Below are 15,377 nucleotides of genomic sequence, written 5' to 3'. Positions count from 1 at the left end.
GAGCTTTATAAAATGAGGAAAAATAACCTCAGTTATTAAAATATAAAAACGAAAGTGAACATATGGCACATGTTTTAAGAACAAGGCAATTACATGGATCATGATAATTACCTGTGGGTATTGGTTAATACATTGCAGCTTGATAACTGTACTCCACTTCAAGTTCAGATTAGAGTGTTCCTTTAGTTTGCCACAGAAACTGTTATTTAGAGTCAGGCTAAAACCTGGAATGAGGGGAACTCCTTTGAATTATAGTAGCATTTCCAAGTCTTTGCAATTTCTACCATTTTCTTTTATGTGACAATACCAATCAATTCAGTAGAAAATTTAAAATCAGTAGATTCTATCATTTCCCCAAATTCCATGGAAAGCAATTGAGTAACAAGGAGAGATGGTTGACTTGTAGACTGGGGCTGTGTTTATCTAAAGTATTAGTAATTACCCTTTACTGGATCATGAAATCAATTTAGTGTGTCACCTTGGCAATTAAAAAACTGGAACAGAATAGAATAGAAAATAGTAGTGTTCTACATGAGGTAAGGGCATGTTGTTTTGTGGAATCTTTCTTTCAAGTGTGTGTATGTGTGTGTGTGTTTACTGGTTTGTGATATAAAATATATCTTCCACTGCGATATAAACTATATTTGTCGCTGGATTGGGTCAAAAAAAGTTTGAAAGCCATCATCCTACAGGACATGGCAATATTGTTAAAGGAGTAGAATCAGTTCCAAGAAGCCACTTACAATAAATTGGTTTAATAACTTCATAATATTGTGATCATGTCCCAGTTGGGGCTAAAAACCCTTATTACATAATCTTAACCCCAAAAACATAATTGATGCCTTGTTCATTCACCAGACTTGGCTTCAAATAACATTTAATTATTCCCCAAAACCAAACCTATTAAGAGATGAACATTTGCTATCACAGAACAATGCAGAAGATTCTGAAGTCAATACCAACAATGCAGTTCCAAAAATGTTTTAAGCAAAGCAGCATATTTTCCAAGGCTGCTCCTGAGGTTTCTGTTCGCATCTGTATTGCCACATTTAGTTGTAATTATTACACAATTTTCTCGCCAAGGAGACTGAGCACCTATAACACAGGAATTTTATTTTATTATCTCTGTATTATTAGTGCCTTTATATATATATATATATATATATATAGTCTAGTCTATAATGGACATTTAATAGATGTCAGGAAGACAGTACTCATTTATATAAATGTATGTTCAGAAATGTTAATGAGGGACTCAAGGTCATAGCATATGCTGAGGCTATTCATGCTTCTGCCCATTTTAATAGAAGACATTTTTTGAAATCTCTCAGTGGTACAAAATAGGGCTTCATTGGAATTTAGAATTCATAAATTTCTGAATCAAAAGAATAAAATTTAAACATGAAATATTTTTATATCAAATTATAGATGCAAGCAGAGAAATGAACACTCTAATACAATGCTTGTGATAGGCAAAACTGAGGAAGGTAATTTGGAAATGCATATCAAAAACTTTTAAATATGCTTAAACTTTGCAGAAATTTTGCTTCTAGTTTATTCTGTGGAAAAATTAAGGGTGTTCAATATGGCACAACAATATTAATTTCATTGCTGTTTATAAATAGATAAAGTGTCTAGTAATAGGTGATTAGTGAAATAAATTATGGTCTTTTCACAATAGAATAATATGCAGCCACAAAAAATAATGATGTTCCAATATATCAGTGTGGACAGATGCTCAGAAAATATACTGTCAAAAGCATGTTACATGCTTAATGGGTGCAGAGTTTCTCTTTTGAATGATGAAAGCATTTTGATAACGGATGGTGATAATAATAGCACTATATTGTTAATTTAATTTATGCCACTAAATTATATGGTTGAAAGTGGTTAAAACAGGATATTTTATGTTGTGCATATATTACCACAATAAAAAAGCAGGTTACAAAACTGTAAACTGCCGAATATCATTACATTTTTTTATTGAAGTGAAATTCACAACAAAATTGACCATTTTAAAGTGAATAAGGAAGTGACATTTAGTTCATTTACGATGTTGTGCAACCACTACCTCTATCTAGATCCAAAACATGTTCATCACCTCCTACCCCCTAAAAAAAAAAACCCTGTATCCATTCAGCAGTTACTCCACATTCTTCCCTTCCCCCAGCCCTTGGCAACCATTAATCTGAATTCTGTTTCTATGGATTTACTTACTCTGGATATTCAATGCAATTTGAATCATACAATATGTGACCTTTTGTGACTGGCTTTTTTCACTTAGCTTAATGTTTTTGAGGTTCATCCACATGTAGCATGTAACAGTACTTCATTCCTTTTTATGGCCGACCATCAGCAATGGTCAACAATATATTGTATATATATGCCACAATTTCTTTATCCATTCAGTGGTTGATGGATACTTGGAATTTTTCCATCTGTTGGCTATTGTGAATAGTGCTGCTATGAACATGTGTGTATGGCAGAATATCATTTAATAATACAAAAGTATCTATTAGCAGAGGAAAAATTCAAGAATAATATCAGTAATTATTTTTGGGTGGAGGGATTACAGGTAAACCTTATATATTATTTATTATTATATATTATTAAGAGCATTGGGCTTTAGGATTAAGCAGACCAGTCTCCAATTCTTCATATGTAAAGTGAGGAATAGAAAATCTACCTAACTGGATTATTTTGAAGGGTAAATGAAATACATGTAAAGTACTTAGAAATGCCTGAGGGCACATGGTAAGTATGAATAAATAGTATATGTTTTTAAATAAAATTATTATTACTTTTTGTACATTTAGTACATTTATTCATTCATTTAGTACATTAATTCAAAACATTTTACCGTAACGGAATACATTTTGGTGTTAAACAAGCTTTTTTGTGAGTGTATTTGCCTCCTACACACTTAAGTTGCAAGTTCCCCTTTGCTGATGATCATTTAGGAGTCAAAGCCTGGTAGATTGTTTGACCTGATGATATCACATTGATTAAGTATAGATAGCTCTGCAATGTAACTTCCCCCTAAATTTCAATTAAAATGATGTTCCAAGTAACATATTCTCCAGCCCTCTGCTATAGTTCCTTTTCCATTCTACTCTTTTGTTTCAGCATCGCTTTATATGTTGCATTCACGACATTCATTTTACACTGCATTCATTTTACATCTTTAGGGTACAACAGGGACGGAGGGAAGGGTGAAGGGCACAGGCTTTTCCTTACACAGCTAGGGAAATATTCTGCGATCAGGTTTTTACCAAAAATGTATCATTTCCCCGAGAATATCCCTCTTTTTACTTCCTAGAAATCTCAATTTTAATTTTTCTTTGTAAACTCAAACTTCTTTGCCAAATATGCATGCACATCTTGCACACGGTAGAACTGCTTGCACCCGCAGCTCGCAGAACTGTAAGAAGGCGCCCTCCAGACTCCCCAGGTTTGGGAAGCCTGAATTCGCTTCTGCAGTTCCCAAGCCGCCACAGCGCGGGAATTTCGAGGGCGAACCTGGGAAGAGTTGCAGTGTGACGTGGAGAAGCCCCGCGGGGACAGGCGACTGGGGTCGAGGGCCCCCGGGAACCCGTCGCGAAGGGGCCGCAAGCCCGCGTCATCCCACGCCTGGCAGTTCACCAAGGCCTTGCAGAGACGGGGAGCTCGCCCGCCCACGCCAGCACAGGTGTCCGTCTGGCGGCGCCAGGGTCTCCGCGGGCGGGCCCGGTAGAGGGGCAGGCGCCGCCTGTGCGCGGGGGCTGGGGGCCCAAGGGGGAGGTTCCCGCGAGGTGGTTCTCGGGCTCCTCCTGGCGCCTCAGGTTTCCTTTCCCCGCCCGTCAGCTCTTGCCCCGCCGGCTGGTGGCTGCGGCGCCGCGTCTCACACTTTTTCCCTCTCCGAGGCCTCTGTCTGCCTCGCCCCGCCTGGGCCTCCTCCCGCTTTCTCTCTCCGCTTCCCCTCGAGCCTGCGGAGGAGCCCTTAGCCGTGGGGCGCCCGGAAAGATGGCGGCGGCGGTGGGAGGCGGCGGCGGCGAGGGGGGCGCGGGCCTTGACTGCGCTGCGGGGCCGGGGCCGGGTACGGGGCCCCGCGGGCCGGGTTTCTCGGCCGAGGCGCGCGAGGGCACCCTGGGCTCCGCGCCCGCTGCGCTGCACCCGGAGGAGATCGCCGCGCGGCTGCAGCGGATGCGGCGGGAGCTGAGCAACCGCAGGAAAATCCTGGTGAAGAACCTGCCCCAGGACAGCAGTTGCCAGGTACGGGGACGGGAGTGTGGGGCGATGTGTCCCGGGGGGGTGGGGAGCGAGAGGAGGCGGGGCAGGGCTCGGGAGGATAAGCTGTCTCCCGGGTGTCCGCGATGGGACCCGGTGCCTTAAAACGGTCGGGGGAGGAGGGTATTGCTGCAGAGTGATGAGAACAGCTTCTCACTTTTGCACAGCCCTCTAGGATTCTGAACATGCGGCCACCCTGCGAGGGAGGGTGGCAGATGGGAAATTGAGGTTCCTTGAGCCGAAATCGCTGGTCCAAGGTCACGGGGATCAGGAACAGCTGCCTCCAAGTTTGGCCTCTCTTTCCTTCTCCTACGGTCCGTGGGTGTGTATGGGGGGAAGACAAGTGGGGGTAGTGGGCGAAAGAAGTGAGGGTGAACTGCAGAGCACAGATTTGGGGGGAAGACTGAAACTTTGGGAGCACCGTCGGAGAGGTGGAGGTCCTGCTTGGGATCCCCGGACTTGGATGTGCCTTGGGAGGCGGGTCATTGGAGAGCTGGGAGTTTTGCTGTTGCAGAAGCACTTGTCCAAGTTTGTATGAAACAACTCTGTCTCCTCAGTTTACTAAGGCCCCTGTATAAGAAGTTATCATTGAGTTTTGGGGAGCCTCTCTGCCATTCCAAGTACTGGAGGGTTTGTTCCTCAGTGACTCATGAGGTTTAAAGATAGGCTGCTCTGTGTCTTTGATCAGATTAACTATTGCTTTCAGATTTGAAGCTCCGCATCTATTTAACTTTTTTTTTCTGATTGCAAACGTTACATGCTCATTGTAGGAAAGCTAGAAAAATCACAAGCACATAGGTAAAAAATTAGAAATCACTGATTTTTCTGATACAGAAAGATAACCACTGTGAACATTGGATATGTATCTTTCTCTCTTTTCCTGTGCATATGTATATGTATTCTTGCTTTACCAAAAATTTTGATTCTTGGTAGAGTTTTTTAATTGTCTGGATGTTAGTGTATATTTCACATATAGCTTGAATTTATATTTTCTGTGTGGGTGGGGAGGGGGTGCTGTCCTCACTAGAGGATGAGGAAATACAGAGAGAATAGTTGTTTTAAGATTTCAAATATTTAGTGTGCATGTATGTTTTCTAGTAGTTGAAGAGATTTGCATGGATATTTCCAGTTCCCCTTGTTACTGGCTGCATGAAATTGCAAGAGGCAATTGACAATTGTATGGCTGTTCTTGCACTTAACCAATAAAGTAATGAGACCAATGCCTCCTTACTACGTGATTAGACCTTATGTATCCACTCACAATAAATGTGAGCATAGAACCTTATAACCTATATGCAGGAGGGGCCATTTTATTTAAAATGCAATGTTTAAAACAAAACAAAACAAAACAAAACAAAAAACCCAAAACTCTGCCAACATTGTATGGCTTATCGTTCTTTGAATTCTCTCTACCATTTTCCACTTCCCATTGGTCAGGAAATGTTGTGATGCTAGGACATCTCCAATGGACTGACTTCATGGAAGCAACTTCCCCTCCCCTCCCCTGCAAATAGAGTACAGCAATGGAGTTTGGGAAGAGGGAGGCTTGGAGGAGGCAGATGGCATTTAAAAAAAAAAAATTAAAGAACAAATAGCTCTGTGTGGATTATCTAGGAGAAGAGAGGTGGAGAGGTGTTTGATCTCCTGTGTAGGATATCAACTATTGTTGTTTTCACATTTCCTTGCATTAACTCTGAAAATGTTTAGATCTAGGATTCTAGGGAGTATGTGTTCTTGCTTTGCTGTTGGATCTTTCTCACTTCCTTTCTCAAGAGACACTGGTATAGTGATGGAGAGAGGCTTTATAAAACATACACTGTGATTTGTATTTTTGAGATACTCTTTCTCTGTTATAAATTTATGTTTAGGCTAAGTCTTTCTGTAAAGAAGCAAACATAAACTATTGAATAAAGTTGATGTAAGATCTGTATGTCTAGATGAGTCTTGCTGCTAGGTGAGGTATTTTAAGTTCTTATGCCAGGTTACATGTTTTTTGATCACAGTAAGAGCTTCAGCTTAAAGCAAAAAAGGCTGTTAGAAAATAGAGACTTGTTTCCAGACTTGTCCTAGCACTTATTTTTTCCATAATAATTTCCATAATAAAAGTGTTGTTTTTAAAGCTTCAAATATTTAGTTTTAAAATCTAAACAGATGAATCTTTGATTACATTTAACTTTTGCTCAAGAGCAGTGCTTTTTTTTTCTATTATCATCAATTCTTGTACTACTTTTGCTAGTTTGTGATCACAACCACATTATAACTATAGTGGCCTATGTTACACAAATAACTAATAGGCCAAGGTATACTAGTTTCTAAAAGTAATTAAAAGTCAGTGTTTTCTAGATTATTTAGATTGATAGTTGCTATTTTTAGTGATCCAATAAAAGCATCTACTTTTTCTCAAGTTGTAATATTTTTATGAATTGTTCTGCATGAATTTTTGTATTTTATCTTTTATCAACTTTCCTTAACAATTCTAGTATCTGTTTTGTTTTAATGTCTGTTTTTAACTGTTAACTTACTAATGCAAGTTTAACTTTCATTTTATTTTGTGTCCTTTAGCTAAGTCTACATTAAATCACCTGGGTTAAAACAGTGTATTTACTCCTTATGAAATGACTTGTATGGTTAAAAAAAATGTTACTACTTTTTGTTCAATTGTTAAGTAATCAGGTATTTGAAATACATAAATCCATGTTTTTTTCTAAAAGAGTCTCTGTTTAGTCAATCATTTTGTCTTGAATATCACATTAAGGATCAAAGACATTTGTGAGTCTTGTTCTTAAACTGTAGTTACGTCTCTAGAGAAGACACATTGGTAACTGATTAGTAGGAGCCCAGTATTTTTTCTTAACATTTTGAAAACATGGATATTTTATTTATTAAACACAGTTTTTATTAATCTTACTCAAATCTTATTTAATTTGCTGTATAACAGGTTTACAGTAACATCTCATATAATAGTCTTATGATTAAAAGGCACTCTGAAAGTTTTAAGTGGGAGCTTTTAATGTTCCATGTATCAAATAATAGCTCTAAAAAATGAGCACCGTTATATTAATACATTCTCAAAAGCACAAATCTGATCATGTCACTCTTCTGCTTAAAAAAAAAAAACCCTGTGACTCCACATTCTCAGCACTGCTTCTCAAATTTTCCCTAACAATAGGGACTAGGGAACCTCTACTTCAAGAGTGAAATTGCTTTGAAATTTCATGTTATGTCTGAAAAGTTCATATTAATATTATATTCTACTAGTAAGGTTGCATTTAATATAAAAACAGTGCTTTAATTTATTTAACTCTCTTCCAAATCCTTTTTCATTAACTTGGCACATATGGAAAATGCACCATATTTACCCTGTGGCTTTCCATATTCTTATATTGCCACAAAGTACTTAGACCTCAGTTTGAATAACATGACACAATATGATAGAAATCTAAGATTTTAGACTTTATCTGATCTGGCCCCTGCCTACATTTCCAGTCTCATTTCTTATTAGTCCTGCTTTGTATTCTGTTCCAGCTTCATCAAGCTACTGGATCCCCAAGTACTTCATGCCACTCTGATTTGAGTATTTATAGTTATATCTTTGAATGTTAGTGATTTGGAATGTAATTATTTGGGGGAATGTATCAATGTTTTTAGTGATTTGGAATGATTATTTTGGGGTCAGTAAGAACACTGGTTCTTATTCAGAATACCCATCATGTGTATGTGTCTGTGTATGTGTGTAAGTCTCTTGCAAGTCTGAATTTACAAATTTTGATTAGTTAAGGTAATGCTCTAATATATATTTTTATTGCATTTCTATAAATTGTATCTTATGGTTAACTTGGTTCTGTTTCAGTAGCATTAATTACTGGTGTTTCAAAATGGAGATAATGCTGGTATTTTATTTCCTATATCATTTATATTAACTCAGTGTTCTTTATAATGTCTTATGTGTGGTACATGTGTTGTGTTTTTGTTTTGTTTACTTTAACATTTCAGAGAGATTTTATTGTGTAATTAGAAGAAAATGTGAAGTGCTTTGGGCTAACAGCCAGGATCAGTAATAGAAGAAACATTCTATTGTTTCACTTTGGATATTATTAACTTTCATTTCAAAGCACCCTATTATGGTAGTTAATTGAGAAGCTTGATGGTTAATTCAAGAGGCCCGTTTGAAAGCATAGAATTATCAACTAAGCACTTTTTAGAATCACAAACCACCAAATGTAGAAAACTCTGGTTGATTTTATTTTTAAAACCTACTTACTCTCTTTTTCTTTTACATTCACATATAAACAATAGGATTTTCTTACATACTTTGTGTTTAATTGGGATTTTCCAATATACATTGTTTTCTCTAACAATATTTTCAGTAATTATTGCCTCTTTTTTAAAATAGGACAATTATTCACCACTTTTTCCTGACTACTGTTGAGATGTTTTCTTATTTTGAAATTTTCCTTTTTTTTTTAATGGAGAGTGCCATCTTGCTTCCAGTTATTTTTCTTAGTATAGTATATAGTACTTAAAAGTTATCTAATTATGTTTTCTTTTGCTTAAAAATTATATTTTGGATTTGCAACATGTTTTCCCATAGAAAGAACATGGTAAATGGCAATTAGTTTTGCAGGTTAGCATTTTAACATCTGCTTTAAGCTATGATGCTTTTGAAGTGTACAATACATCCAATCACTTTGTGTAAAAGCTTGAAACTCCAGGAGCAGAGATTCTTTTAGCTTCAAACCACTGATGGGAACTCCTGTGTCTTATTGCAGAACCTCTAGAAGGAGCTGTATTTCAGGGAATTGCTCCTTAAATAAACAAGACTCAGAAGATCAGGGAAGCATTAAATGAGATCAACTTTGATGGAAGTCTGTTGCTGCAAAAGGAGTCCCCATCACTAACCTCCTGAATTTTGTCCTTGAGTCTTCTGTTTGCATGTATCTTAACTTCCTTCTAGCCATTGGCTCTTAGGGGCTGCCTGGGCCCATTTCTTATCTGTGCACAAAAAGAGTTATGCTTTGCTGTCCTTAGCTGAGCTGAAACGGGCAAACTGAGGAATACTTAAAAAGAGATAAAGAAAATAAAATTATTTAGGAACCTGAAGATCTTGAAATTGCTTATCAGGAACCCTGACCTTGTTTGTATTTTATTTACCTAAAGAGACAGTTGCCTTACCCTAAGGGGATAGTGTGCCCTGGGAGGGATAATAAGTGGGAAATAAGAAGATCAGACCACCTAGAACGCATGTCTGTACGATGTGTTTTGGCTCATGATCATCTGCAGACAGTGGTCCTCGCTCCTCCAGATCCACTCTCCATCCTTCTCTCCTGCTCTGTGCCCTGGAAGCTAACCTGTGCAGTGGTCTGCACAAACAAAGCCCTTGTATCTCTTTCATCCTCTGGCTCTGGTTGCATTTGGCCAGTGCCAGCCACTGGTGGAAGATAAAGCGTGGAGGAGCGAGAAATTTGGGGCATTTTTCCCCCCAGCTCCCTCCCCTACCAGGGAACTTTGGGTTGGCTGCTTCCCTCTTATCAGAGGTTACGGTTTCTATCCAGTGGCTCTTTCATACAACTAAGCTTTCTGAGTTCATATAATCATTCCCGTTGCCTCCTCAGGCCTAGGAGTATTAGGGGATTATTGGTTCTCCCAGGTTTTCTCTAAACCTTTGCAGATAGTCTATTTAAAACATTCTCTCCACTTACATGGTGTGTGAGTGTGCCGTCTGTTTCTTGCTGAGACCCCGATACTGTTGCCCACACAGGATCCTTTCTCCCTCTTGCCTTTCATAGGAGCACCCATATTTTCCTCTTAGGGCCTGTCTCTCCCTCATTGTCTAGCAACTATATGATTTGGGTGGGTTTCATCTTTAAACCCGTTGCAGGGGTGATATAAACCAATGGGAATTAGTTAAAGGATGGACAATAATCTGGACCTAAACCAATTAGTATATGGTAGTCCCCTGGCCACAGTGGTTGTTCAGCCTAGAGTTAACAGCGAAGCCTAGGACTTTTGTTTGGTGGCTAGAGTAAGCCATTCTCTTTCTCCCCTCTGGATGTGAATGCAGAGACAAACATCCCTGATTGCTGCTGACAGTCTGACGACAAAGCAGACTTCCAAGGAAGGATTATCTGAAAATAAAAAAAAATTGTAGGGAAACTGAGCTGGAACTCTGATCAAACTATATCCCAAGCTTCACTTACCACTAGATTTCACATTTATGTAACCCACTAACTTCCCTTTATTGTTTCATTTATTTCAAGTTGGATCTTAAGTTATTATCAACCAATAGCATCTTAACTAGTAGAGCATTTTAATATAAAACGTAAAATCTTGGTATTGGTAGAAGGGATATTAGAAGACATTTAATGTAATACTTTTGCTGAACAATGATCCCACTTTAGAATCCTCAACATAGATTTTAGCATATTTTTAACACCTTTAGTTTCAAAGAAATCACAGTTTTTTAAGGTATCCTCATCCAACTTGAGAGAGCTTTCTTAGATATAAGTTTATTATATATATAGAATATATAAAATTTATTTCCCTGAGATTTTGATTTCTTGATCCAACCTCTCCCCTCCAACAACATATAGAGCTTATAGTATTCTCTTTTTTAAATTCATAACTTCAGTTCCTTCAAACCACTGGTTTTTGGAATGTGGTTTCAAGATTCTTTATCATCTTAGTTTTTTTCTCTGAACACACCCCATTTGTCAGTGTCTCTCTTAAAATGTGGCACCCAGAATTGAGCATGGTAGTTTAGATCAGCTCTCCCTGTAATTCCTTAGCCAAAACAAAATTTCCTTTCCTCTGGTTATTCCTAGTAACAGTAATACCTTTTGTTTATTGGGAGCCTACCATTGCCAGGCAATGTGCTTAGTGTTTCTTTTATAGTATATTTAATCTTCACTTCAAGACTTTAAGATTAGGATTTTTTATTCCTATTTTATTGACAGGGAAACAGAGATGCAAAAATGTCATGCAGTTTGCCCAAGATCATTCAGCTAATTGGTGCTAGAGTGCAGAAGAACCGATGCCTGATGATTCCAAAGCTCATATTCTTATCCCACACTGTATTATAATTATTATTCCCCTAATATATTGCAAATGTTTCAAAGGGCAGGAACCATGTAATATTTACATTTGTATCGCCAGTGTTTAACCTAGATCCTGACACCTTGTTGCAAGGAAAATGTAAAACAGAACAGGACTACTACCTACTTTGTTCCAAAATGCTGTACTTCTATTAATGTGTTTGACACACAGCAAACTCAGGATTGGTTTGTTAGACAGATATTGCAGTGTATGCTTGTGTTAGCTTTTTTGGGCAATGAACTCACTCCATTCACTTACAGTTATTCCATCAGTCAACTGTTTTTGGCCTATGAGTATCATGAAAGCTATAAACCTTCTCTCTAGAAAAGTGGCAGTATTCATAAGCCCACAAAAATTTGCATTCAGTTTCAAGAGGTTCATGGATCTCTTATAACTGATCCTTGATCTCTCTAGGAGACTGTGCATCCCAGGATGAGAAGCACTGTTTCAAGCCAACGCAAATTTGTTCATATTTTTGGGACTTTGCCAAAGTATGGATCACTTGAACAGATCCAAAGCTGCTCCCTGAGAAGAGTTTTCATCAGAAAGTACTGTGGCCTGCATTTATGCATAGGTGGGGTGTTCCTCCATTTGGGCAGGAATATAAATCAGACTTCTTAACTTTTTTTAGTAAAAGTCAGCTGTGTCCCTTCATGTTTAATGCAAAAGATTCTTGCTCTCTGGTCTCTCAACAATATATGACTGACATTTTGGGCACAGTGCCAGGCATAGAGTAGATGCTCAGAAAAGTTTGTTCTTAGGAGGTTGTCAGGGAATCAGAGTGCTATGTATTCCCTCTTAATGTGTATTAAAAATCAAAGATTGATATGAAGAATGTTTCTCATCTTTTGAAATCATGTCAGTAATATTGTCCATTGTGTTGCTGAGGGTTCTTTACATTAAATATTTATTACTAAGAAAAATGTTTCTTAATTTTCTTAAATTTTAGCTATGCAACTCATGAGCCCCTAACCTCGTTTTCCATGCATTTCATGCTTAATTTTGTGTATATTTCCTATCATTTTCTTTAAATTGGTGAACTTATTTCCTTCTTCCCTATGCTTGCTCATTCTCTTTGAGAGTTTGAAGCTTTCTATTTAACGTTTGTTACCACCCGTGTGCCAAAATAGCAGTAGAATTCATTGGAATTTTTTGAGCCTGTATTTGTATGTGTATTCCTTGTCTCTCTTTATGCCACCACTCCTGCCCCAACCCAGCCCACTCCACACCCTGTTCCCTGACCAATTGGTTTTTATATCTTTTGGCAACCCATTGCAGTGATTATCATCTGCTGTTAGTTCACAACTTACCTTTATTTCTTGGACTTTGGATCTTCTATGACCCTACCAGTTTAACCACTTACTTTTGATTCTAGCTTAGTCTTCATTTCTCTGACATTTTACTTTATGGATTTTTTGTGACATCAGATGGTGATGGCCTTAACTAGCATAGAGGTGATAGCATTGAACACGAACAAGTGAATCTGGGAATTTAAAAATTTTGAAGTAGTCTTAATATTACAGAAAAGTTGCACATATACTGCAAAGAGCTCTGTTTTTCCCTGAACCATTTGAGAGTGAGCACTGGCCTGATGCCTATCATGCTGAATGCTTTATTATGCATTTGCTACAAAGTAGGACATTCTCTGACATAACCAAAATACTGCTGTCAAAGTCAGGAAACTAATGTTGATGCATCACTACTATCTAACTCTCAGATCACAATTAAGTTTTGCCATTTATCCCAATAATGTCCTTTGTAGTGAAAAGATTCAGAAGCATATGTTGCACTTGGTTGTCATGTCATTGTAGTCTCCTCCAGCTGGAATAATTCTTCAGTCTTTCCTTGACTTTCAGGACCTTGGCCCTTTTGAAGCTTACAGGCCAGTTATTTTGTAGACTGTCCTTCAATTTGGGTTTGTGCTGATGTTTCCTCATGATTAAATTCAAGTTATGCATCTTTGGCAGGAATATCACAGTGTGGCACACATTTGAGATTTGTCCCATTGTTGATAAAGTTAACTTTGATCACTTGAATTCAGTTTGATAAACTGGTGTCTGCCATGCTTCTCCAAGTAAAGTCACTGTTTTTCCCTTTTTAATTAATAAGGATATTGAGGGTGGTACTTGGAGACTATGTGTAAATATTCTATTTCCCTTTCAAACATTTAGTTTATTAATTTACATCAATATAGGCTCATAGCTTCCTAATTTATTCAGTGGGTTAAAATCCATTACTGTCGTAATTTATTTTGAGGCCTTAATTGTTTCACATTTGGGTATTAAGAAGTTCTTCAAGCTGGGTCCTGTCTTTTTTTTTTTAAAGTAATCTTGTTATTTTGGAATAATTTTAGATTTACAGAAAAGTTGCAAGGTTAGTTCAGACAGGTCTCATTTATCTTTTACCCAGTTTCCCCTAAAGTTACTGTCTTACACAACTAAGGTACCTTTGGCAAAACTAAGACATTAACGTTGGCACATTGCTATTAACTACACTAAAGACTTTATTCAAATTTCAAAAGATTTTTTCACTTCTGTCTTTTTTCTGTTCTAGGATCTCGTCCAGTACACCACATTACACTAAGTTATCATGTCTTCTTAGTCTTCATTCTGTGACAGTTTCTCAGTCTTTCCTTGTTTTTCATGATCTTGACAGTTTTGGTTAGGCATTTTTTAGAATGTCTCTCAATTTGTCTGATGTTTTTCTTGTGATTAGACTGGAGATACGGTTTTTTAAGAAGATAGCACACATAAACACCAAAAAAAAAAAAAAAAAAAAAGCACAGAGGTGAAGTACCTTCTTATATTGGGAGTTTCTGGCTTATCACGGGCGATGTTAACCTTGATCATTTGTTTCAGGTGTTATCTGCCAAGTTACTCCTCTGTAAAGTTGCTATTTTTCCCTTTCTCTATTCTTTGGAATGAGTCACTAAGTTCAACTCACACTCAAGGGAAAAGTCCTGGGTCCTTTTAGAATGTCCTCATCATTCATTTTGAGTACTTTTTTGCTTTCTGGCACAAGATGTTGCAACTTCAGTTTGTACTTTCTGTGCTCCAACCCTGGAATCAGCCATTTCATTAAGGAGCCTAGTGTCTTTCTGGGGAAAATACTGCTTAGAAGCCAGTATCTGTGAGGGTCTGAAAGCAATATACAATAATAGCAATGTGCTATTGTTGTATTATTGCTCTCAGACCCTCATAGTAGACAGAGCTAGAGAATATATAAATGTATGACTGTGTATATACACATACATTTACATCTATATTTGTTTTGCTATCTATATACATACATATGGAAAGTAATAAGCCCACATTGATACACAATTTGCAGTCTAACACCATAGAGTTCATTGTAGCTTTCTCCCATTTTGTAATTGTAACTCCTTTCTCTGACAGTGAGAAACCTGGTGCCCATTTTCCTTAATATACGTACTTATTTGGTCATCCCCCTTATGTAATCAATCTCCCCTCCCCCATGTAGATACCCACCCACATAACTTAGGCTCCATCCTCCAGCACCGGAATGCTCCACTGGCCTGAAGCCCTCCTCACCCTGCCTGAGCTCTGAAACTTGAGATATTCAATGAGATATTTTGTGTAAAGTGCATGTAAGTGTAAAATAAGTGATATCTGTCATTAATGGTAGTTGTAGTTAGGCAGAATTCTCAATATGGACCTCCAAGATTACCTGGGACTGAATATGATGAGGTATCACATCTGTGATCATGCTACATTACATGGCAAAAAGGGACTGTTGCGACATAATTAATGTTACTAGTCAGTTGATTTCAGGTTAATTAAAAGAGAAACTATCCAGGTGGGCCCAATCTAATCACATGAGCCCTTTAAAAGCAGTCTTCTCCAGCTAGGAGCAGAAGGGGAAGTCAGAGAGATTGGAAGCGCAGAAGGATTTGATGTGCTGTTGCTGGCTTTGAAGACGGAGGGGCCATGTGCTGGAACCTGAGAGCAGCCTGTAAGAGCTGTGGGTGGCCGCTGGCCAATAGCCAGCAAGAAAGCAGG

General features: G+C 38.1%; 1 protein-coding gene across 2 annotated transcripts in view; it reads left to right on the top strand.

Annotated features, from left to right (window-relative positions):
• The first annotated feature begins 3,775 nt into the window (after window positions 1-3,775).
• RAVER2 (ribonucleoprotein, PTB binding 2) overlaps window positions 3,776-15,377 on the top strand; it is a 117,307-nt gene continuing 105,705 nt past the window's right edge. For both annotated transcript variants that reach the window (XM_037827016.1, XM_037827015.1), the window contains exon 1: window positions 3,776-4,251. In XM_037827016.1, the coding sequence (XP_037682944.1) occupies window positions 4,003-4,251 (249 nt within the window). In that variant the 5' untranslated portion in view covers window positions 3,776-4,002. The remainder of the gene's footprint in view (window positions 4,252-15,377) is intronic.

This window comes from Choloepus didactylus, chromosome 2 (genome assembly GCF_015220235.1).
Source record: "Choloepus didactylus isolate mChoDid1 chromosome 2, mChoDid1.pri, whole genome shotgun sequence".
Classification (NCBI taxonomy): Eukaryota; Metazoa; Chordata; class Mammalia; order Pilosa; family Megalonychidae; genus Choloepus; species Choloepus didactylus.
The sequence above is the reverse complement of the archived record's forward strand: the minus strand, read 5'-3'. Positions and strand labels throughout refer to the sequence as shown.